The 23,591-nt window shown below is 35.3% G+C and overlaps 1 protein-coding gene across 1 annotated transcript; it reads left to right on the top strand.

Moving 5' to 3' along the window:
* The first annotated feature begins 506 nt into the window (after positions 1-506).
* On the top strand, positions 507-23,158 carry LOC135623044 (phosphoinositide phosphatase SAC2-like). Its single transcript, XM_065125542.1, has 16 exons — positions 507-1,079; positions 4,874-5,078; positions 5,158-5,323; positions 5,747-5,969; positions 7,394-7,470; positions 7,662-7,849; positions 7,928-8,025; positions 8,175-8,308; positions 8,392-8,520; positions 10,263-10,722; positions 12,852-12,973; positions 13,114-13,227; positions 13,878-14,066; positions 14,489-14,629; positions 15,170-15,266; positions 22,690-23,158. Exons 1-16 carry the CDS (start codon positions 984-986, stop codon positions 22,807-22,809), a joined length of 2,559 nt encoding a protein of 852 aa, XP_064981614.1. The 5' UTR covers positions 507-983; the 3' UTR covers positions 22,810-23,158.
* The last annotated feature ends 433 nt before the right edge of the window (positions 23,159-23,591 follow it).

The following is a 23,591-nucleotide window of genomic DNA, read 5'->3' as shown; positions in this document are numbered from 1 at the left end:
ATATTTTAATGTTATTATCCTTTTATTGTGCAAGTTGGAGTCAAAATGGATAATGAAAGCATGTCACGCTAAAAACATGTTAAAAATTGAATATAACTGTCCTTAAATTCACATAAAACATAGATTATAATAGATTCATCATTTGAATATTGTTAGCCTTCCAATGTTTAAAGAAGGGCAAAAATGTACTTTTGATGCCATTATATTTGAGGGGGCCCATGGTAATTTCCAGAAGCCGGGGCGCTGTCATGAAAAGTCCGAGGTTTTTATTGGTAGATCAAATAAACTAAGTCACATTTATTTCGACCCATCCGGCGCTTACGCGTCCGAAAACCCTTCTGATTATTGCACACTTTGTGGGTCCCGTGTTCAACACGGGGAAATGGGTACCGGCGAGGAAGCTGGCTAAGTGTTGGTCTTAATTGGATTCCAATCACATGACTATGGAGGAAACGAAAGAAGGTTGAAGAACGACCCAAATAAATAAAACTTCCTTTCTTTCCATTATATTTTCCCCAACTAAATTGGGATTTTGCGGATTGAAGGCGTCGCCGAAGCTGCGGTTTTCCTTCGCCCCCTCAAGGCCTCCCTCTTTCTCCTACCCTTCTCCCAATCTCGCTAAAACCAAACGCGAAAACGTATAAATTTCGTTCCTCTTTTGCTGTTTGTCACCTCCAGTTTCGTTTCCACCTCGAAAGATTCGAACTTTCGTTTGAAAGATCGCAAAATTTCCGCCTTCTCGATCGTGTTCGAGCTGGTTTCCCTGCGTTCTGTGTGCTCTTTGGTTATTTGAATCCGTGGATGGAAAAGAGGGCATTCGGGAAGCGGCTTCTGGCGCAGGAGAGGGGAGGAGGCGCTGAAAGAAGCTGTGGTGATTGAGGCGGTGGGACGATCTGGAGATCTGGCGAAGGTTCTGGTGATCTGCCAGGTTTGGGATGTTCGAGTGATCTGGCCCCAGCCCGGGGTTCGGGATCCGGAACGGGATGGTGGTGGAGGACGGTGCGGGGGCTCGGATCGCGGGCAAGCCCGACGCCTCGAGCTTCTACCTCCATAAATTTAGGCTCTACGAGACTCGATCGGTAAGGAGTTGCCAAAATGACATCTGTATGGCTTATCTCTTACCTCTACCTTGATTCCTTGGTCTTCTGTCATTCTTAATCTGCATGGGTGCTAAAGCTTCTATAGATGTGCTCCTTTTGATTGTCCTTTTTCATATGTAATTCCTTCGATAGTGTCTTCGATTTACTTATCTTTATCCCATCCTCTGATATGTAGCTGAACTACGAAGCCTTGTCAGTAATTTTAAGAATTTATGTAAAGGCAAACTGCCACATGTTCTTAAACTTTTGATGTGTCTTTTTAGTTTTTGTTCACCTTGCATCTAAACGATTAAATTTTCCCCTTCTCATACCCTATCCTGTAGCTTAGGTTACACCTGTGGCCGCTACCATAAACATGTTAAGCTCAAGCATGCAAGACTTTGCTCCATATTCATCAGACAAAAATCTGTAACTTTTTATCATAAGCGGGTAATGGTAATCAAAAGGAAATGAACTTACTGGATCATAAATGCAGAAACTTTTTTACTTGATAAAACGGACACCCTGCTTAAAAGCCATCTTCACAAACATCAAAGAGTACCCATACTGACCATCATCAAAATCTGATGTGACAAAAGCACTTCCGATTCCAAATCAGACAAAGTTCTATGAAGTATGAACTGATTGCATAACTGATATCTTCCCTGGAGTACCCACACTGATCATCATGAAAATCTGATGTGACAAAAGCGCCCTTAATTGCAAATCAGACAAAGTTCTATGAAGTATGAACCGATCACGTAACTGATACCTTCCCTGCTGTTTTCTTCTTACTAATTTTGAGCTAGTTAAGAAAAAAATAAAATATGGGTAAATTCAATAGCTCATTTTCCATTTAATATCTTTTCTGGTGTAACAAGCATATAAAAGTTACATTCGATCACATGAGTCTCCGTTTCCCAGCTAAGGTTGCAGAATACATGTGGAGTTTAAAGCAAATTGTTACTTGTTTTAGATCAACTATACAAAATGAATGACGCATTTTCAGTGAGGAAAATTTTAACTCCTCAAACACATTAAGAAAATTAATTCCAAGATGATCAGTTTTCATAATTATATAGTAATTGAATAATTAATCAAGCAATGGCTACGCCAATCCCCATGGCAAATTTTATCTGTTATTACTTCTATCAGACAAAGACACTACACCTATAGTTGCTTGAGTGCAAAGGTCAAAATCTTGATCCAGAATCAATATGGTTGGTATAGGGCACATCAGTCATTGCATGTGTTAGTATGGGCCGGCTTCAGTTGATACATGTTGGACTGTTCAGTATCGACTAGACCAGTTCTGAGGCATGTTAAAACTAATTAAATCCATTTTTTATTCTTTTTACTCAATAATGTATTGAAATTTATTTTTTAGTCTTATTGTGACCCATTTATTAAATAATGATGTGTCAATGAGCACGTAAAAATGCTGAAGTGGGCAAATAATTGAAAATTTGAAATGCTTGTAAATGCATGTAAAAGAGCAAAGGGTACATGAATTATAAGTGGTTACTAACTTACTACCACCAAGATGATCATAATACCAGCATGGACTTGGATCCATGAGTATCTAACCTACATATACATAAATCTAGATGGACTCTATGTGGATCTAGGTTGGTTTTATGCAGATATTGCCTAAATCCACATAATTGGATCGATGCAGATATAACCTAAATCTATGCAGAACTCGATTGGATCAGCATGCATCTTAGTCAGATGCAAGTGGATCTTGATGAGATTCAAACAGATCTTCACCCGATTCACATAAATCTTGGCTGTACCAAATCCAACTTAGAATCAAGTAGGTCTAAACAAAATTTAGAGAGGTTTTTTGAGTATTATTACATGATAAAGTAAAGCTTTCCAGAAAGAGAATTCTATTTACAATAGCTTAACCAATTATCTAAAAGCAGTTCCGCAAGAGAATAGTCAGCATATTAAATAGCAACTCATATCACATGAGATTATATTCCCAAAGTGATCAATGATTGCTTGAACTTGACCTATTGAACCTTAAAGTACCAATATCTGGCAATACTATCTTAAGCATTCGAGATTGCCAATAAACAAGTGACATCACGAAACTTATGGACCAGCTTTGAAATCCCTACTCACATGCCTTAAAATGTACATGGAGCTCAAGTTATGCTTCTTAGACAGTTGAAGCAAAAATTCTGAGTAGTAGAAATGATATTGATGATTTGATTACTCCTCTGTGCTTTATTTAAATAAAGAAAATCAATGACCCATTTTTGATCATTGAATAATTAGGGATCTGAACCCTATTTGTTTATTCAAGTCTTTGAAGAAAGTCTTTGCCTCTGGTTGACTGTGGGTCTAAAATGGAAGATGAAAAATATTAAATCCTATTTATCCCATTAGAGAGAGGTAGAGTAGATAAAAGATAAAAGGATTGCTTATTACTTGGTTAAAAGAGAGAAAACATATATCAGAAGGAACAACATTTAAAAAAATTAAAGAATCAGAAATGATCTCGGGTGAAGGAGAAAGAATACTTGTTCATCTAAGACTCTGTCTTTCGAGTTCTGTTTTTTCCTTTCATTGGTTAAGTTAATGGTCTTACATTTGTAAACTTTTTCTGCATCTGGTCCAAATGATGAATGTCCAAGTTTTTGTGTCCCAACTCCATAAAGATTGCCAGGTGCCCTGTTAGTCCATACTGCTATAAAGAGTTCTTAAGATAAATAAGGTAAAACAAAAAAATGATAAAAATTACACATTAATTGCTTGAGGTTTCATTTTTTGGTTCTAGCATTTAAAAATTTTCTTCTACTTGTATCTTTTGAGATATTTTTGATGATCCTGACCAATCTAATCATCCAACTTGTGTTGAAATGTAACAGTCTCTAGTATTAGTATCATCTGTTTAAACATGTCAATCCAACTTACGATCATTTTCCAAACTGAAACTTTTTAAGTGTCAGAATCTTTTCTATTTAGAATTTTATATCCCTCATATCCTCGTCAGGATCCAAAAATAGTAGGGTGGTGGGTACATACTGTCCCGTGCCCCTCCACCATACTACAGGTACCTTTTTCATTGAGCTCACTACTCCATTCAGTGTCTTATGATTTTGATTATGATTATCCGGGTTGAAATATGCTTTCAAATTAACGTCCGAATTAGTAGATGCTGCCAGTGTCCAATTCAAAGAGCATCAACCAAGTCTTCTTTTTTTCGGGGAAAATGCCCAAAAGGCTTCTCTTCACTTGAAATAGCACACAAATATTATTTCAGGAGAAAGTGGACTCCAATATAAAGAAGGCATAGCAATCAACATAAAGTAGCAGTTATGGGAACTACAAAATATTTCTGAACTCCTTCAAAGAATATTTTGGAATAATCTACTGCATTAGTAATTTCTTTGTTTTCCTGGTTTGTTTGGATTTGCTTCTCTCTTATCCAAGAGATTGAAAGTAGTATCATTGTATGAAGAATATTTCTGAGGGGCTAAGATCTGGATCAGAACTGGGTACTCAGTAACATGACCAAGAAAAATATTATGTTTACAACGAAATTACATTTTGTTTAACAATAAACATTAAGTTGTTTTATTGGTAATGAATTTCATTCTGTTTCGAACTGCTTCATGTTAAGTGCTTTGCACAAATCTATGTACTGGAAATGTGCATCTTAAACTCATTACTGGCTCAGAGACAACCTAAATTGTCTTTTTCTACTGCCACTCTTGTACTTTCTTTGTCAGTTGCTTTCTGGATCATTATGTCAAAATGTGATTTTTTTGTATCACTTGCAGAAATTTTATATGATTGGAAGAGACAAGAAAAGAACATTGTGGAGAGTGTTAAAGATTGACAGATCAGAACTCTCGGAGCTTAACATCCGTGAGGATGCTACAACCTACTCTGAAAGTGAATGCAATGAATTGTTGAACCGAATAGATGTGGGAAACAGGTCGACCGGTGGACTAAAATTTGTCACCAACTGTTATGGCATTGTTGGTAAGTCAAGTATCAGCTATTCTTTGTGGTGCTTATTTGCAGTATTTTACTTGTGATATCTTATGTATTATCATTTCAGGATTTGTTAAGTTTTTGGGGCCTTATTATATGCTGCTTATTACTAGAAGGCGGCAAATTGGTGCTATATATGGCCATACTATTTATGCTGTCACCAAAAGTGAGATGATTGCACTTCCAAATTCTACCATCAGCTCTAATCTGACTTATTCTAAGAATGAAAACAGGTTTGTTTTTTATTATGTAACTAATAAAATGTTTTGACGAGCATGGAAACAGTGATATTTTGACATGCACCTTTTGTTATTTGAATGTCTCCTTTAAACTATTTTATAAATCATTATTTCTTGATAATTTGTTAGTTGAGAGGGTTTTTTCTACAGATAGTTTCTGATCTATTACAGTATTACTCATTTAATAATTTCTCTCCAAGTCATATTATCTGTGGGGCCTAAGTGGCAAATTTGTTATGTTTATTATCCTCGAATGACTTCATGCATTTTTTATGTTAATGTATATTATATTTAGATGTATTATAAAATCATTTTTTTCTGTCGTTCTTGTACTTTGTCGTGTAACATCATGATTCTTCAGTTGTATTTTATCAGAGTGATTCCTTAGAATATAAATTTGTCTTAATGATGGTGCAGATACAAAAAGTTATTATGTACAGTGGATCTCACAAAGGACTTCTTTTTTAGCTACTCATACCATGTCATGCGAAGCCTCCAAAAGAATATATCTGACAGTCAAACAGGACAAGCATTATATGAATCCATGTTCGTCTGGAATGAATTTTTGACACGTGGAATCCATAATCAACTTAAAAATACTCTATGGACAGTTGCTTTAGTATATGGTTTTTTCAAGCAGGTAAGATATTTTAACTTCTGTTTGTTTTATTATCAACACACAAGTGACTGTTTAATGTGCAGTTGCCTTGGACATATGTGTATGATATTTAGCTCTGCCAGAAATGTTAACTCTTGTTGGAAGCGTGTGTTTTTTTTGTCCCTAGCTGTTTGCTTTGTGAAACATACATCATTCAGTCATGGTTGATATGCTGAATGGATAATTGAACCTGCAATTTTTGGCAATGTGTTGGTCAACCCAGGAAAAGAAACCTATCCTTAGTTATGTCCATACAATTAGGAACAAATGTATTTAAAAATCTTAGTATTCCTTTGTTTCCTGAAGGAAAGAGTTTGACATGAGTATATATTATAGATTCTAAAACAGATGTTAAGATATTGACATCTCGCTAGTTATGGAGGATAACTCATATCCGGATAATGTTCTCTCGTCTGTATACCTCAGTGGCGCTAAGCACTTCATGGAACATAAGAATGCAATTTTCCTCAAGCTAACAAGTACCATTGGTGTCAGCTGGATGATGTTTCTCTTTTCTGTAGACCTCAGTGGTGCTAATCACTTCATGGAACATAAGAATGCAATTTTCCTCGAGCTAAGAAGTACCACTGGTGTCAGCTAATGTCTGGTAAGAAAACTAAAAGGAAGTAGGAACTATGTTAAGGTTGTTTTTCATTTTGCTGACAATTTTTCTGCATCCACTTGATTGCTGACTGATCAAGTCAAATCAGAAGTGCTCAAACAAATTTCATTTTACCAAGTTACATTGCGTTTACTGGTGAGATGTGGTAGGTTGTTTATTTCATGAGCCAATCTGTTCCATTTACAATTTCTGTACAACGTTAGAAGGTTATGTAATTTGATAGTAGGGACATGATCTTATATCTACAATTTAATAGTCAAGGCTGAAATGCATATATTATTTTTAAAATTTTTTGGCAGGGGCACTGCCGCACTGTAAGGCTCATGAAATCCAAGTTACAAAATTCATGAAAACAAAATGAAGTGAAACAAAGAAATCATCTCAACATATGATAAGTCAATGAAGCAAGGTTTTAAATCTCGGTCCGATACGGAGTTTGTAATTTACTGGACTGCTACGGTACCAGTGTATTAAGCAATCTGTGTTGCCCAGTATCAGTTGTAGAAAATACTAAAATTAGTGACTACTACCCAGTACCAGATGATCGTCCAATGCCAGTCCTTGAATGGATTGGTGAATATGCACCAACTGGCATTTGAGACAAATGCAATGTCATATACAAAGGTTAAGGTACCAACCAAATTTCTCTAATTTTGTTAAACAATGTGAATGATTATGTATCCTCGTATTAACTTATTAGTCTTTATTGCCATTTACTTGTTCTTGGACATCAACCTTGTTTTAACACAATTCACTGGTAATGATTTTTATTTTGTTTGTTCAGGCAAAACTTTCAGTATCTGGGAAGATTTTTAGATTGACACTCATTGCCAGGCGCTCACGTCACTATGCCGGCACTAGGTTGGTCTACCTTTTTCGTTTATTCTTTTACTATGGTTGTCAGGGGAGTGACTAAGATCAATCCTGATGGTGAAGAGGATGTTTACTTCTCGGTACATTGTGTATTTTGATATGCGAAGATTGACAAGTTTATAACTATATTGTCTTTCTTTTTTTCTCAATTTTGATATGTGATGAATTCTATTGATCAGATATCTGAAGCGTGGTGTTAATGAAAAGGGTAGGGTGGCAAATGATGTTGAGACAGAACAAATTGTTTTTGAAGACATTCATGGTGGGATTCCAACTCATATTTGTTCAGTTGTTCAGAATAGGGGTTCGATACCACTTTTTTGGTCACAAGAAACCTCAAGGCTGAATCTGAAGCCTGATATTGTCTGTAAGCATCAAACTTGCTATAGCATGATGTTCACATAAGGTTTTATTTCTGTCTTATCTTCTCTTCTCTTTTCTGCAGTGCATAGAAAGGATACAGATTATGAAGCTACGCGGCTTCATTTTGAGAATCTTGTAAAAAGATATGGGAACCCTATAATCATTTTAAACTTGATTAAGGTATAATCTACATCGAGTGCCTCCAAGAGTTTCTTGTATGAAGCATGGATGGACAATTTTCCATTATAATAGGCATTCCACTTTAAAATTGGATGTGATGGTCATTTCTGCCACTTTTTTGTGTGGTTTTTTTTTTTTCATTTTTACAGTCAGAAGAGAAGAAACCCCGAGAATCTATTCTTCGCTCGGAATTTGCTAATGCCATTGAATTTATAAATAAAGATCTGCCAAATGAAAATCATTTAAAGTTCTTGCACTGGGACCTTCATAAACATTCTCGGAGGTACCTACCTCCTTGTTCTATACTTTATAAAGATATAATGCCTGTTAAGTTATGCAGTTCTAATCCAAAAGCTTGTGTTGCAGTAAGGCTAAAGGTGTGCTTACTTTGCTGGGAAAAGTTGCGACCTACGCCTTGAATCTAACTGGCTTCTTCCATTGTGAAGTGACACCAGCTTTAGGGTTTGATGTTGCTTTAGGGGGGCCTGTCATTTTGTAAGAATTTTATCTTTTTAATTTTTTGCTTCAGTGTACTGAATCTGCTATATGTCCTTTTAATTTCCTGCTTTAGGTTCTGTAATGTTTTCTCCATCATTCTTTTATAAAAGGTTAGTTTTGTACTGGTTCTTTTGTCCAAAATAAACCCAATTACAAATTTATTTTATGTTGACGAGCTGATATATTAATATTTACATTTCTGGATGTTACTTTCTCTTCATCTTCCTTTAAGAGTTAGATATGCCAATACCTGATTATATGCTTATTTAAATGGCACTTTGACAGTTTACATCTTCAGAAGTGACCTCTTGCTCTAGGTCTAGTCTGCCAATATTTTGTGCTTATCTTTCTCTTTCAGATTAAGGAAAATGATGTTTATATTGAGATGTTTCCTGAGCATCTCCTCAATTAATAATAATTTAATATGACCATATCACTCATGAGACCTTTGTTACATTTTAGTATGGATTATTCACCCTTGAGGAGTTTTATCACATAGCCTTTTGTTGAGAAGCAGAATCATGAAGTATTTTGGTGCTTAAGCAACAAAGTTCTGGCTTTTAAGTGCAATATTGTTAAAAAGATGTTTATACGTCAAATTCTCATTCACCCACTTGGTGTGAAATGATTTGTCGCAGTGCTATGTTATTATCCCCTACAAAATTTGAGCTATGGTTTCCACTGTAGTACCAAAAAAATTCAGGCTGCAAAGGGAGTCTCTGATTTTAATTTCACTCTGATCCTTTGGCAGCTTATGCGATCTTTAACCATCTACAAGGATGCACAAGCATTACTTTGTAGAACACACAGCATAATGAACATAGGATTTAGAAATTCTAAACCAAATGTGTGTCAAATATCATGTTCGATATACTTTTTTTAGTTCTAGTCAGCAGAGTTAGGCCCTATATCTATATAGGCAGACCCTTATGTTAAATGGCTCCAAATTGCATGCTAGGTTATTGATTGGCATATACTGACTGTAAGCTAACACCTTGATTTTTAAAAATTTTCTTGGTAATATGTTGATATTTTTTATCATACTGATGGTGTGCTATTCCACACTGGTCAACTGTAGCATGATATTTTTTTAAATCATTGACGAAAATTATCATTTAAAATAGCATCATTTAAAAAAAAGGCATATTAAAATCATCATCTCTGAACTACTTAAGTAGTTCTCAAAAATTTTTTTACACCATCTAATTCTTCAACGAATTCAAACAAAGACTCCCTGTCCAAAACTTGAGGTACAGATTTGAGAGGGTTCATTTCATGTTAGAAACTAGTTCCATAGTTCTATAGTTTTCCTTCATAAATGCACTAAACCTCATCACTTCTGATAATTTATCTAATAAGTTTCTTAGACTTAATTAGTCAAGATAATTATTCATCGTCTTCACAATATTATCAGGATATTCTTTAATTTGATCATGCATATAATATTCCTATGTATTATTTAGTAGTAAATAAATGCACCTGCCCAAGAATTAAATTGTGCAGTGTGTGCCTGTGCCAACCACCCATGAGTTTTATGTAACTAAGTGCATATCGTATGTATCATGTTATGGTATGTATTAATAGAGCTGCATGTTTGGATTCTGTATTGGCACAACATGCTGAATGCACTAGTTTTTTGCCATGTTACATATTATGGTATGTACTTTGGTAGAACATGCACCTTAATCCATGAGCCTGGATATGTTTTCTAAACTATTTTTGCTGGTGATGTTCCATAGGAAAGACCATGCTGGTCTCTGGTCATTTAATTTCAATAACAATGTCAACAACTATATCAACAACACGGATGGCTATACTACTAATAGAGATGGTTCTCAAGAAGATAACATGATGGGAGATGGTACTCAAGAAGATAAAATGGTAAGAGATGCATCTCAAGAGGCCAAACAGGGAACTGCAGAAAATAAAGATGGCAACTGCGGAATTTGCTTGACGAAACCCATTAAATTTCAGAAAGGAGTCTTGCGTACAAATTGCATAGACTGTTTAGATCGCACAAATGTTGCTCAATATGCATATGGTTTAGCTGCTCTTGGGCATCAGCTTCATGCGTTAAGCCTAATACGTGTACCAAAGATTGATCTAGATGCCCCTTTGGCTGATGATTTAATGAGCTTTTATGAAACAATGGGGGACACACTTGCTCATCAATATGGCGGTTCTGCTGCTCATAACAAGGTATATTTGTTATTATTTCAAATTTCATATCACTTAGAAGGCCACTTTTACCATGTTTTCCAACTAGTTTGTGTTCTTTTGATGTTATTTGCTTCAATATCATAAATTAGTTTCCAATTTACAATTGGAAATTAATTTACAATTGGAGGCCCAAGTTTTGAATTTTTGGTAATAGCTTCATTAAAAGGAAAAAGAGCCCCAGCTTTCTGGGTGACCTATGTAAATGTGTTGTGCTTGATTAGGTAAATCTGTGTATTTTCCTCTGATGTTTGTAGAAACAGCAAAATCTTTACATTGGATGACTACATGCTATGCTAGTTAGAGCTTTTCAAAGTCCTTATATGTTGGCAAGCTGAGATATGAGTTGAAAAATGTTATATCTGCCAACTTTAATGGGCATGTTCATAGTTCATACATTTAAGAATAAAGGTTTGGTAGCTACACCTTTTGGTCGTTGGAGAACTTATTGCAGGATAATTAGTTGACCTCAACAAACATTGTTTTTGGAAAAAAAAAAAGAACAATCCGTTTTTCCTTCTGAAATCTCACGATGTGAACCTAACAAATTTGACTGCAGGGCTACTTGGACTGACACATACTTGATTAATAGAGATATATGTGCATGATGGCTTTGTCTGACAACCAAATATTGAATTTCATAAATCTGAAAAAGCAATCAGTTCACTTTTGAAGTTACTGTTTCAACTTGCAAATTGACACTCTATTTACAATCTAGTTGTTTTTAAGAGATAAAGGCTGGAAGATTAATTATTGTATTATGTGAAAGCCACTCTAATGCTTGTGGAGAATGACTAAATGAAATAAAGTTCGTCATTGGATTCTGTAAGAACCATTCCCATGATCATTATGGAGACTGAATATTTTGCTTAAAAATAGGTTATTATTTGGAGGAAAGTTTGCTATGTTGTGTGAAGAAGGTTTCTTGCTTTTGTTCTGCAGAAACAGTTATTCCATTCGCTTAATCATAATGGAGATTGAATATTTTGCTTAAAAACAAGTAGTTATTTGAAGGAAAGTTTTCTAGGTTGTGTCGAGAAAGGTTTCTGCTTTCGTTCTGCAGAAACAGTTATGCAACCTCTATGATGGAAACATAATAGGAGGTTCCAGGAGAGTTTTCACGATAAATCTTACTGCACGTATTTCATATTTCACTTGTGCATACAACTTATAAACATCAGTATCAGCATTTTGGGTCACCAAGAAACCAAACTTTGACTGAATTGGATGCTTCCAAGTCATGAACATGTATTTATGATGAAACTAGCTGATTTTTGTGACTTCTGCTTTAATAGGATACTGGATTTGCCCTTTGATTTATTAACCAACTCCATATTGTTGTTCATGTTCAATGATATTATCATTAGATAACATCATCAATGTAAATGCTTTTGGTTATTTTGATATTCAACTTGGTATATCATGCTTGTTGATGACAATCTACAATTTGGTGCTTTTATGTTATTATTTATTCAGCATTATTATTTTTTAAATGTTGACTTTGATTTGGTTGCACAGAAAAAGTGACCCAGAATGATTTTAGTAATCCATGCAAGGTTGGGTTCGATTAACTTTTATACTAATAAAAAATTAATCAAATTTTGTGTTTATCCTTGAAGACTTTGTTACATAAAATTGAAAGCAAACATATTTGTTTCTTTCAAGTTGGTTTGATTAATCTGATTATCTGAGAAATTGTCAGTCATTTCAGCTTGTTTTAGAAGATCTGATTTCATCATTTCTGAAGTTCATTAATAACTTGAAGTGTTAACGTCTAATCAAATTGGTGTAGTTTCCAGTCAGTTCAGAAAAGGAATAATTTACCTTACCATTTTTTTACTGATTTGCTCTTCTATGTAGAACTTTGGAAACATGAAGAAAAAACTCTACATTATTTGGAATTGCTGTTAATATACTTTATGCATATGTTCATTTTTTTCAGTCTAGGATTTTGATTTAACTGTAAAGTTGGTAATACATTAATATTTGTTTTTAGTTTTTACTATACTGAAACAAATAAGCTATTTTGTTCTTCATATATAATTCCACACAAAAGAAGGGTAGATTGACCTACTTGTGGTTTTGTCATTTTAACTTGTGACACTTGATAGATATTCTCTGAGAGAAGAGGCCTTTGGAAAGCTGCAGTACAATCGCAAGAGTTCTTTAGAACACTTCAAAGATACTACAGCAATGCCTATATGGATGCTGAAAAACAGGCTGCAATAAATTTGTATGTCGAAAGCAGTGTTTCTTACTAATTTCCTTTGAACTTGTTGCCTTTTATTTCTCAAAACTAAATTTCAGTTCTTTGTGACCACCAATTTAAAATTTCCACTGCCCTTATCAACCAATTGGCCTTGTAAAATGCAGATTTCTGGGCCATTTCCAACCTCTACAGGGTAAACCGGCAATATGGGAGCTGGACTCTGATCAGCATTGCAGTGTGGGAAAAAGTGGTCATGCTTTTGCTGATGAATGCTCCAGGTTTTGTTTTGTGAATATTTTTGTGCATAATAAACAGTATCTTCATGTTCTTTGTCAAGCATGCTTGGAAAGGCTTACTGTCACATCTTTCCTTTTTTTCTGTCTTGTCTTTTTCCCCCTCATGAGATTAAGCATTTTTATGTGCTTCTTTGCATTGTCTAAAATTCTTGTTATCGCATGATTTCTTATCTTAAAACTCAGATGTCTTGTTCATACATGGTTTTCAAATTCTCCCTTATGTCCATTATCTTTTTAAACTAAATAAAATTAGTTCTACTCCATGAAAAAATGAAAATCGCTCAGTACTCTTTATTAAGATGTATGTAATGCTGTGCAAGTCTTTGATATATATACACACACACATATCAGAATCAAGCTATCTTGCAGCCTAGTTAAGTGAGAGTTAATCAATGGACAATTTACCAGAATACAAAATGTAGAAGTCTGTATAATCAAGATGTGTCTCTATGATTTTCCTCATTGTTTGTAAATTGATCATTTTAGGAGTAAAGCAAGATGAAAGCTGACAGTTTCTTATCAGCTGAAATTCTTCCCATATCTTTATCTTTGATGCAATCATTTATGATGTCATCAGGCATTTGCATCTATCACATATATGTATGTCATAGTTAATATTCATATATTTTCAGGTCTTATATCAAAAGATCCTTATCAGATGGCAACATTCTTTGTGAAAGTGATTCGCCTTTCTCCAGCCGCACTATTGGTCAGAGAAAACCCTCAACATTATCTGGAAGAATTCAACAGGAAAATGAAAAGAATCTTTGCTGTTCAACACCAGAAATTTCAACTTGTGGAAGTGATGTATCATATTCCAGGTCAGCTGCTTCAGTTTTCAGTAAATGCACAAAAACAAATTAGTTTCAATTTTTTCTTAATTTTTTTGGTGCACCAATCCACCAAAAAGTAAACGCAAATTCAAAAATATGAAGAGAAGCTATTTATACTCAAACAGAGACCTGCAGATTGTGCTGACCCCAAATAGTTGTGAGTATCCGACAGAGCAATGCATCAGGTTTATTGTTGTTGTTATTGTAGAAGTATACCTAAAATACTTGCGATATTAATTGCCTGAAGGCCCTGAACTTTAAAACTCTAGGACTTGTATGTTTGTGTTGCCTTTTTTGTCTGAAATAGATGAACTCATGCAATTCTCCTGCCTGATGCAGTGTGAAAAGGGATTTCCAATAATTTGTTCATTATTATCAGGAGGGTAACTTTCTTTACCTATCTTGTTTAGGTACACTCCCACAATGTCCAGAAGGCAGCTCTTTGCAGATGGTGAGCACAATTTTGTCTATGAACATGGAGAATCAAATTTTCTGGATCTTGATTGGCTGTCATCATCTGGTAATTCATGCGATGAAGAAATTTATGATAGGTAATCCTTTCTTTGTAATACTCCACTGAGCATATGACTTGGGTGTTTGTTTGCTAGTTATGGTCCAAAAGCTATATTTTGTTTTTTCTGGAGTCCATGTGTCTCTCAAGCTTCTTTGAGACATCTAATTCTCTATAGATATATTATGCAATATCAATGTCTTGATAATTTCAGTGGCCTGTGATGCATGTTGCAGAAGAATATGTCATATGTTTTTTTTTCAGTTATTATCAATATCACACGAATAGTGTGGATTTGGTTCCTTCTTGAGCTCTATAGGTTACTTGTGGGTACAAGTAAATTCAGAATTTATACTGAGATGCCTACTCCTTTCCTTCACTTTCCTTCATGGCCACTTGGGTCATGCTGCTGTCCTCTGTCCATCCTGAGCATCCTGATTCCTAAGTTACTCTTGTCAGTTGATACAGAAAATTAAGTTGTTATATTGAATGTAAGGAAATAAAGGCCAAGCACAATGTTAGGAACTAAACTTCTGAGATTTTGAAGCTAAAAAAAATAAAATTTCATATGTTATTGCAGGTTGAACTCCCCAATTGAGAATCTTTTGACTGAAAACATTAATGGCATGAATGCTGAGACAATCTCTCCTCTATGTGAAGATGGATCTGGCATTAAGGTCAGTATTATAATTCTTTAATTGCCATTTTGTTTTTAATATTTTGACTTGAAGCATTTTCCAGTTAAGAATTTGATTGATTAATGATACACTTTTATCATAATAAAATGAATTGATTCTTTACTTATAAGTTTGCTCGAATTCAGTCAGTATATTTGGTTTCTAGAATTGAATGGATTAATATCAGAGAATGGTTATGATGGAGAATCATTAAGTTTTACAAAGGATTTCAGAAAAAATTATTCTAGGCAAAGATATCAACAAGAAGTCATCAATTAATTGGCCTAAAAATTCTAAGAGTTGCATTGAAAATTGAAAAGTCTTTTGCTCTTTCTAGGGACTCCACTTTGTTTTAAGTGCACTCTTGAATTAAGTATACTTATTTATTATTTAGATTACTTAGAAGTCAAATTTTGGATTTCTAAAAGGCCTACTAATTTCTTAGGAGATTACTCTTGGGAATCATTATATTCATTAATTGTACCAAGGCTTCTAAACCCCTATAAATAGTAGAGCTTGTTAATAGATCAAACATTTTAGATTTAAATGAAAAGAATTGTATCTTCTCTAGTCTCTTACTCTCTTCTCTTTAGTCTCTTGCTCTCCTCTCTTATCTCACACTTCTCTTTATTTCTCTTCCCTTCTTTTTTTCTCTACTTCTCTACTTTGTTCTATATCAGTTTGGTATAAGAGCTCATCAAGAAACCTGTCTTGTATCCCATTGGGTTCCAACTAGCAACAAAAGCTTTGATCAACACTCAAGGATCCTTGCACCTCCAATGTCAACCCCTTGCGTGTGGAGTTGGACTTTGAGGCGATTGTTTATACGGAATTTGTGGACCACGTAGCTTTCAGTGCAGGGTAAATCTTTGAAAACTTTACTAATATTTTTTTATCGAAAAGAAAATTCGTATATTTCAGTAGATTATGGTTTTTATCGCTTCTCCCTCCCGTTTACTCCTCTTTTTTTTTCCCTCTTTTTATCACCCTCTCTCTCCCCCTTAGCTACAACTATAGTACCATTAAAATTTCAACACTTGAAAATTGTTAAAAAGAAAATTCTAAACAAAAAGTGAGAAAAAAAAGTGAGAACCATTTGGAACAAAAAAAAAAGTGGGAACTATTTGAAACATCACATTTCTACCTCATCCATTATAACAATTAACAACCTCATCATCAAAAAGTAATTTGTCGATAGCATTAGAATCATGACTTGACGAGGTGAAAACCAAATCAATCTTGATGAATCCCTAAACTAAAAGAGTGAGGTAGACACCCTTAGGGCTAAGCTAACGGATCATGACACAATATTAAACCAGTTATGTGATCAAATGACCCAAGTCCTAAGAGCTCTCCAACATCTTGAAAAATGACCCATGAATGAGGAGGCTGATAAGTCAGCTAGGCAACATATCCATTCTCTATAATTTATAGCTTCAAATCAATGAATTTTACCTACTCCCCAAGCCCCAATTTAAACAAATCCTATGTCCACCTCTTGGACACTTGTTCACAATCATGCCCCAACAATTCTTGATGACCAAGCTTTTGACCTTAATGATGAATTCATAGAATCTATTAGAATTCCACAAACCTGAGTGATGGGCTAATGGGTTTAGTTTGCTAACAATCTAGGGAAATGACCAGAAGAATCAAAGTGTATGTGTCGGACTTTGATGGTAGGTTTGACCCAAATGTAGTTGTTGACTCGTTAGATAGCATGGAAGACTACTTTAAGTGGTATGGAATGATTGATATTGAATGTGTACGATTTACAAAAGTGAAACTGGTAGAATCCTCTAGGAAATATTGGCAACATGTCCAACTTAGTCTCGAACACTGTCGAGAGCCTCCCATCACTCAATTGGAAGTCACGAAACAAAAACTTAATGAAAAATATTTACCAACCTACTTTCGAAGTCAATTGGTTAACAATTTTTAAGCCTTAAACAGTTGAATTCTAGTGTGGCAGAGAATTTGGCTCAATTTAAGGAACTTTTACTTAGGTGTGAAATAGAAGATGATTAAATCATCACTGTCTAAAGATTTGTTAATGGGTTGAGGTTTGACATCCAATAAGAAGGCTCCCTTAGTTTTCCCAACACCATAAAAGAAGCTTTTCGATGAGCCCTTGAGATTGAGAAGTACATCAAACTTTATATAATTCGGTGAGTATCTTCTCATTCTCTTGACAATAAAACTATTACCCAATTTACCCCAGGTAGTGGCTCTATTAAGTCAAAAAATCCCCACTACTGGCAACAATCTTAGCCCAACCACGAATTGTCCAACTCGTTCAACTATTGATTTGCAAACTAGTTCGTCTTCAGCCATTGTCATTATTACCATAATAGAAGTCACATTGCCTCCCATTATCCTCAATGTACCCTTACATTAAGACAAGAATCAGAGGATCAAATCGAGGATGTAAACTAAGTAGTCGAACCCGAAGCCTATTCAAGTGACAAAAACAAAGTAGAAATTGAAGATGCTCATGTTAATGTTGTCCACTTTATTCTCTCTATTGCTAGTGATTCTAATGAATGGAAGAGGACAAGTGTCTTCCATACTTTGATCTGAAGTGAGGAAAGAACTTGCAAATTAGTTATAGATGGGCGTAACACTATGAACGTAGTCTCAAAATCTATTATCAAAGAACTAAGCTTTAAAGAAGAGTCACATCCAACCCCATTCAAAGTAGCTTGGGTTGACAAAACCACTTTACTCGTGACTGAAAGATGCCTGGTACCAATCAAAATTCGACGATTACTAGGATGAGATCTATTGTGATGTCTTACTAATGGACTTTTACCCACATTTTTTTAGGTTAGCCTTGGTTGTATGACCTTGATGTTACCAATCATGGGAGAGAAAACACAATTGCCTTTTGATATAAAGACAAAAACATTATCTTGCGACTAGTAAAACCTTCAAAAAAGAACCAAACAGGAACTCCCAAGTCTCTTACGCAAGCCTCAACCACCAAGAATCTCCATTTGCTAGATCCGAAATCTTTAGAAATAGAGAGCATAGACAACAAATTTTGTGTGGCCATCATTGCTAGAGAAATTCTTAGCCCTTGCACTATTCTTGATCTGACTCCTGAAGTTAAATCCTTATTAGATGAATTTTCTGACGTTATATCCTTGGAATTACCTAGTGAGTTGCCACTCTTATCATTGACCTTATCTCAGGATCGCAGCTCTCTAATCTCCCACATTATAGAATGAATCCTAACAAGAGAGTGGAGTTAAACAAGCAAATTGAAGAACTTTTAGCTTAAGGCTTTGTACGACACAACCTTAATCCTTGTGTTGTCCTTGCCCTGTTAACCCCTAAGAAAGATGAGTTTTGGAGGATGTGTGTGGATAGTTGAGCAATCAACAAAATAACAATAAAATATCACTTTTTGATTCCTCGACTTAAGGATATGCTAGACCTTCTTGTTGGATCTAGTTGGTTTTCAAAACTTTTTCTAAGAAGCAGATACCACCAAATTCGTATTAGACCTAGTAACGAATGAAAAACAACATTCAAAACTCAAGATGACCTATACAAATATCTAGTCATGCCCTTTGGTCTATCCAATGTCCTAAGCACTTTCATGCGCTTCATGAACCAAATTTTACGACCCTATATAGGCTTATTTGTTATAGTCTACTTTAATGACATCTTGATCTTTAGTAAGATCAAAGAGAATCATTTAGAACATTTTCGATAGGTTTTTACCACCCTTTAAGTTGTTAAGCTCTATGTCAATATGGAAAAAGTGTTTGTTCATGCAAACCCATGTCCTATTCCTGGGCTTCAACATTTTTGCTCGAGGTGTTGCCACTAATCCATAAAAGATCCACGTCATTTCAGAATGGCCTAAGCCTAAAACCCTTTTCGAGATTCGTAGTTTCCATAGATTAGTCTCTTTCTGTAGGAGATTCATTAAAGGGTTTAGTTCTATTATGACACCTATGACTGATTGCATAAAGAAATGTGAGTTTTCTTGGACCTTGGCTACTACCAAAGCCTTTGCTGACATTAAAATGAAAATGACCACCACTCCTGTTCTTAGACACCTTAACGTTAGTAAACCCTTTGAGGTCACTTGTGATGCCTTTGGTATAGGCATAGGAGAAATTCTTCGCTAAGAGGGTCAGCTTATCGTCTTTTTTAGTGACAAATTCAATGATGCAAAACAATATTATTCCACCTACAACAAAGATTTCTACATGATTATACAGTGTTTTAGGTATTGGCGATATTACCTTCTACTACAATAGTTTATCTTGTTGTTTGACCACCAGGCCCTAAGGTACTTAAATGCCAAAAAGAAGATAAATGCTCGACATGCCAAGTGGGTTGTGTCTTTTAACGAATACCTTTTTTGTAGTTAAGTATTGTTCTAGCACTCAAAACAAAGTTACTGATGCCCTTAGTCGAATTTCTACGATCCTATCTACCATGAGTGTCAAGGTCATAGGAGTCGAGCGATTAAAAGAAGAGTATACCCAATGTCCAAACTTTAATCACATATATCAAGAAGTCCAAGATGGAAATCGTCGTGAACATATGGACTTCATTCTTAGGGATGGTTATCTTTTTCGATCTACTAGATTGTGTTCCTCAATCCTCCCTTCGAGACTTCCTTGTTTAGGAAATGCATGCGGGCGGATTAGTAGGTCACCTAAGCGAAGACAAGACCATTGCATTTGTTGAGGATAGATTTTACTATCCTTCCTTAAAGCGAGATATTGCTCGAGTGATATCGCAGTGCCACACCTGTCAAATTACCAAAACTCACAAACGTAATACTGGCCTATACACCCTATTAACCATTTCACATTCAGCGTGGCAAGATGTGAGTTTAGATTTTGTCTTTGGACTTCCCAAAACAACTCTTGGCCATGTCTCTATTCTGGTTGTTATTGATCAATTTTCAATAATGGCCCACTTTATCCTATGTAATAAGACTGACGATGCCTCACACATTACTAAATTGTTCTTTCGAGAAGTGGTTAAATTACATGGCTTGATCTTAACCATGGTGTCCGATAGGGATATGAAATTTGTTAGTTACTTTTAGAAAACTTTGTGAAACTGTTTGACACAATATTGAAGTTCTCTTCAGCCTTTCACCCTTAGACTGAAGATCAAATTAAGATTGTTAACTGTTCCCTGGGAAATTTTTTTAGATGTTTAGATGGGGAGAAACACGGAAACTAAGATTTAACCTTATCTATTTTAGAATTTGCATACAATAACTTAGTCAACTGCTCCACCGGAAAAAAGCCCATTTCAAATTATCCTTGGCTATACTACACGCATCCCTATTGACCTTGCACCCCTTCAACTTGACTATCATGCCTCAGAACAAGCCCATCCCTTTGCTTAACATGTTCATGATTTGTATGCTGAGCTTCGACGTAGAATTGCTCTAAGTAATGAAAATTACAAACTTGCTACTAATGCACATCGCATAAGTCAAAGAGTTTTAAGTTGGCCATTATGTCTTGGTTCGTAGTCGTCCCTAAGAGATTATCTAAAAACTCATTTAAAAAGTTGTATGCCACCCATTATCCAAAAATTGGGATTTAATGCATATATGCTAGATTTGCCTTTCGACTTAAGTATTAATGTGGAGGATTTAACTTCATATCATGGTACTTTTGAGTTTCATCTTATCTATTGGTGTTTTTGTAGATGACAATCCTCTTAAAGCATCGATTCTCCCATAACATAGGGATGATGTAGAGGTCATTCTTGATGATCGCCTTGTTGCGTCTACTACTAGCATTACTCAACACTTTCTTGTCAAGTGGTGTGATTGTCCAGCTTCCAATGTCACTTGGATTACTTTGGAAGAACTTTGTAACTTTGCACCAGATTTATTGGATTAGTACTTTACAGATCACTCTCCGAGGTCGAGGTTTTTTCCATCGGGGAGAATGATGGAGAACCATCTAGCTTTACAAAGGATTTCAGAAAAAATTATTTTAGGGAAAGTTATCAATAAAAATCATCAATTAGTTGGTCTAGAAATTTTAAAAGTTGTGCTGAAAATTGAAAAGTCTTTTGGTATTAACTATTAAGTGTACTCGTTTACTATTTAGGTATCTTAGAAGTCACATTTTGGATTTCTAAAAGTCATACTCTTGGGAATCATTATCTTCATTAATTGTACCAATGCTCCTAAACCCCTATAAATAGTGGAGTTTGTTAATGGATCAAACATTTTAGATTTGAATGAAAAGAATTGCATCTTCTCTAGTCTCTGACTCTCCTCTCTTATCTCACACTTTTCTTTCTCTGCCCCCCTCTTTCTCTCTACTTCCCTACTTTGTTCTACATCAGGTTAAGCCTTGCAACATAGCAGTGTAAGACAACCTTTGAGAATGTTTCTTTGGAATGAATTTTAAACATGATCTTCAAAAATCCTCTTATATTAGATGATCGTGCACTGATTTAATGGAATATGATTGTAGACATGTGCAGTCCACATAATATTGAAAGTTGATGGTCTTATATGTGGAGATTATTTTAATTATATTAAAGACTATTGTTGTCATAACCAAGTTGATTCTGTTAATAGAAATACTGATCCATAAACATAAGGAGTACATCATCTCTCTCTGCTCTGTCTTAAGCTGTCACTCACAATTATTCCTATTTTCTTTCATATTCTTTCTCTTTCATGTGCTATCATCTTCTCCCTTCCACATCTTCCTTCCTGTTGCATTGCTACTGCCGTCGCCTCCATCCCATTGTGTCGCTGCTGTCTCCTCGTTCGAATTGTTGTCCTGTTCTCCTCTTCCTACTACACCACTGTCTCCTTTGCCTTCTTTGCTTCCCTCCTCCCTCAGGCTTCTCATCCTTCTCTTTTATGTTTCTCTCTCACTGGTCAGGTGGTACTGATCTGTACTGAATATCGGTAGTCAATCAATACCAGAATAATATCAGTCTTGCCACCAATCGTTATTGGCACCAAACTGAGATTTTAAACCTTGCTTTAGTTAACATTTTGTCAAGCTATGGATTCGAAGTGTTGGTCTGTCACGTGTTACACAACAAAGTATAAACTTATCTCTCTTTATCATGTTTGTATATCTTTGTACTTATCTGTGTAGTTTCCATATTGTACAACATTTTATAAATTGATACATCTGAACAGTCGACTCTACATTTCGAATGTGCTTATATCCGTATATGCATGCGCATACTCTCTTGCACAGGTCTACCTGGGCAAGTGAGCAGCACAATTGATAATTTTTGGCATAGAAATCCTGAGAAATATTGTACTATACAAGTTGTCTCATTACATCGGACACAGTCAATTTATTCTCAACTTAAACATATTTTTAGTTAATACTGAGTTGTAGCCAATATTCTATTCACCTTTGAATGAATAAATTTGTCACCATCATTATCACAGAGGAAGCAAATTTCGGGGAAGGAATTGGCTTATGATCCTGTCCGAAACTACGATATTCTCAGTGAATTTTCTGACAGTTTTATCCGTTGGGTTATCCATGGAGAGACTTTATGCCATTGATGCCGGATGTTATAGTTACATTTTTGGCATATCCACCTGATTGTTGGCTCCAAATCACCGAAGGATTGGATGACGGCAAGAATGAAAAAGGGTTTGGGTGAAGGAAGACAAAAAAGGTGCGGGTATGCATTTTGTGTTGAGGTATTCCCACTCCTCCATTTTGGTTGAGAAATGTGCAAAGAGTGCGTTGTTTGGCAGTGCTATCGTCTTCCATAGTCTGACAGAAGTACAAGTATATATAGGTAAGTTCGTCTGGGTTTCTCTGAAACGGAAACCCAAAGTTCAAATCAATGTAAATATTGATATAGACATTGTTGCTTCTCAAGTATCATTAATTCTTTCTTTTTTATTCTCAAGTGTTGGTGAATTTTCCGGTTATATATTCCTCAAGATGTGCTGAATAAAACTAATATCTCAGTTTTTTTCCTCCCATTCTGTGTTCTCTGCGATTCACATTGCTAGCATTCAATACAATACCAACTCCCTCCGAAATGTCAGGCTAAGTAATGTCAGCATTGGCCATGGTGTTTTTGTTGAGATATTCTGTTGGTTAGTATAGTGTTTGAGTGTACATGTCAAACGAGACAGCATCGAGTCGACACTAATATGGGCATGACATTTGATTGACTTGTAACGAGATGTGGCATGACATCGGATTATCCATTATGTCAAAAGTCAGACTTCAAATGTGCTTGTTATATGCAGGGTAAATATAATGACTTGATGTATTATCAAGCATTGGGATAATTAATGTATTAAGTACGAATCAATTCAAATGATTA

Source organism: Musa acuminata, chromosome BXJ2-9 (genome assembly GCF_036884655.1).
Source record: "Musa acuminata AAA Group cultivar baxijiao chromosome BXJ2-9, Cavendish_Baxijiao_AAA, whole genome shotgun sequence".
Classification (NCBI taxonomy): Eukaryota; Viridiplantae; Streptophyta; class Magnoliopsida; order Zingiberales; family Musaceae; genus Musa; species Musa acuminata.
This window is presented reverse-complemented; position numbering and strand designations above follow the sequence as displayed.

Bases quoted from the DNA above. Each gene is read 5' to 3' on its own strand.
- LOC135623044 (XM_065125542.1), top strand. From the start codon at position 984: ATGGTGGTGGAGGACGGTGCGGGGGCTCGGATCGCGGGCAAGCCCGAC. The intron at 8,309-8,391 runs GTACCTACCTCC...CTTGTGTTGCAG, and splicing joins CTTCATAAACATTCTCGGAG to TAAGGCTAAAGGTGTGCTTA. The intron at 8,521-10,262 runs GTAAGAATTTTA...GATGTTCCATAG, and splicing joins TTAGGGGGGCCTGTCATTTT to GAAAGACCATGCTGGTCTCT.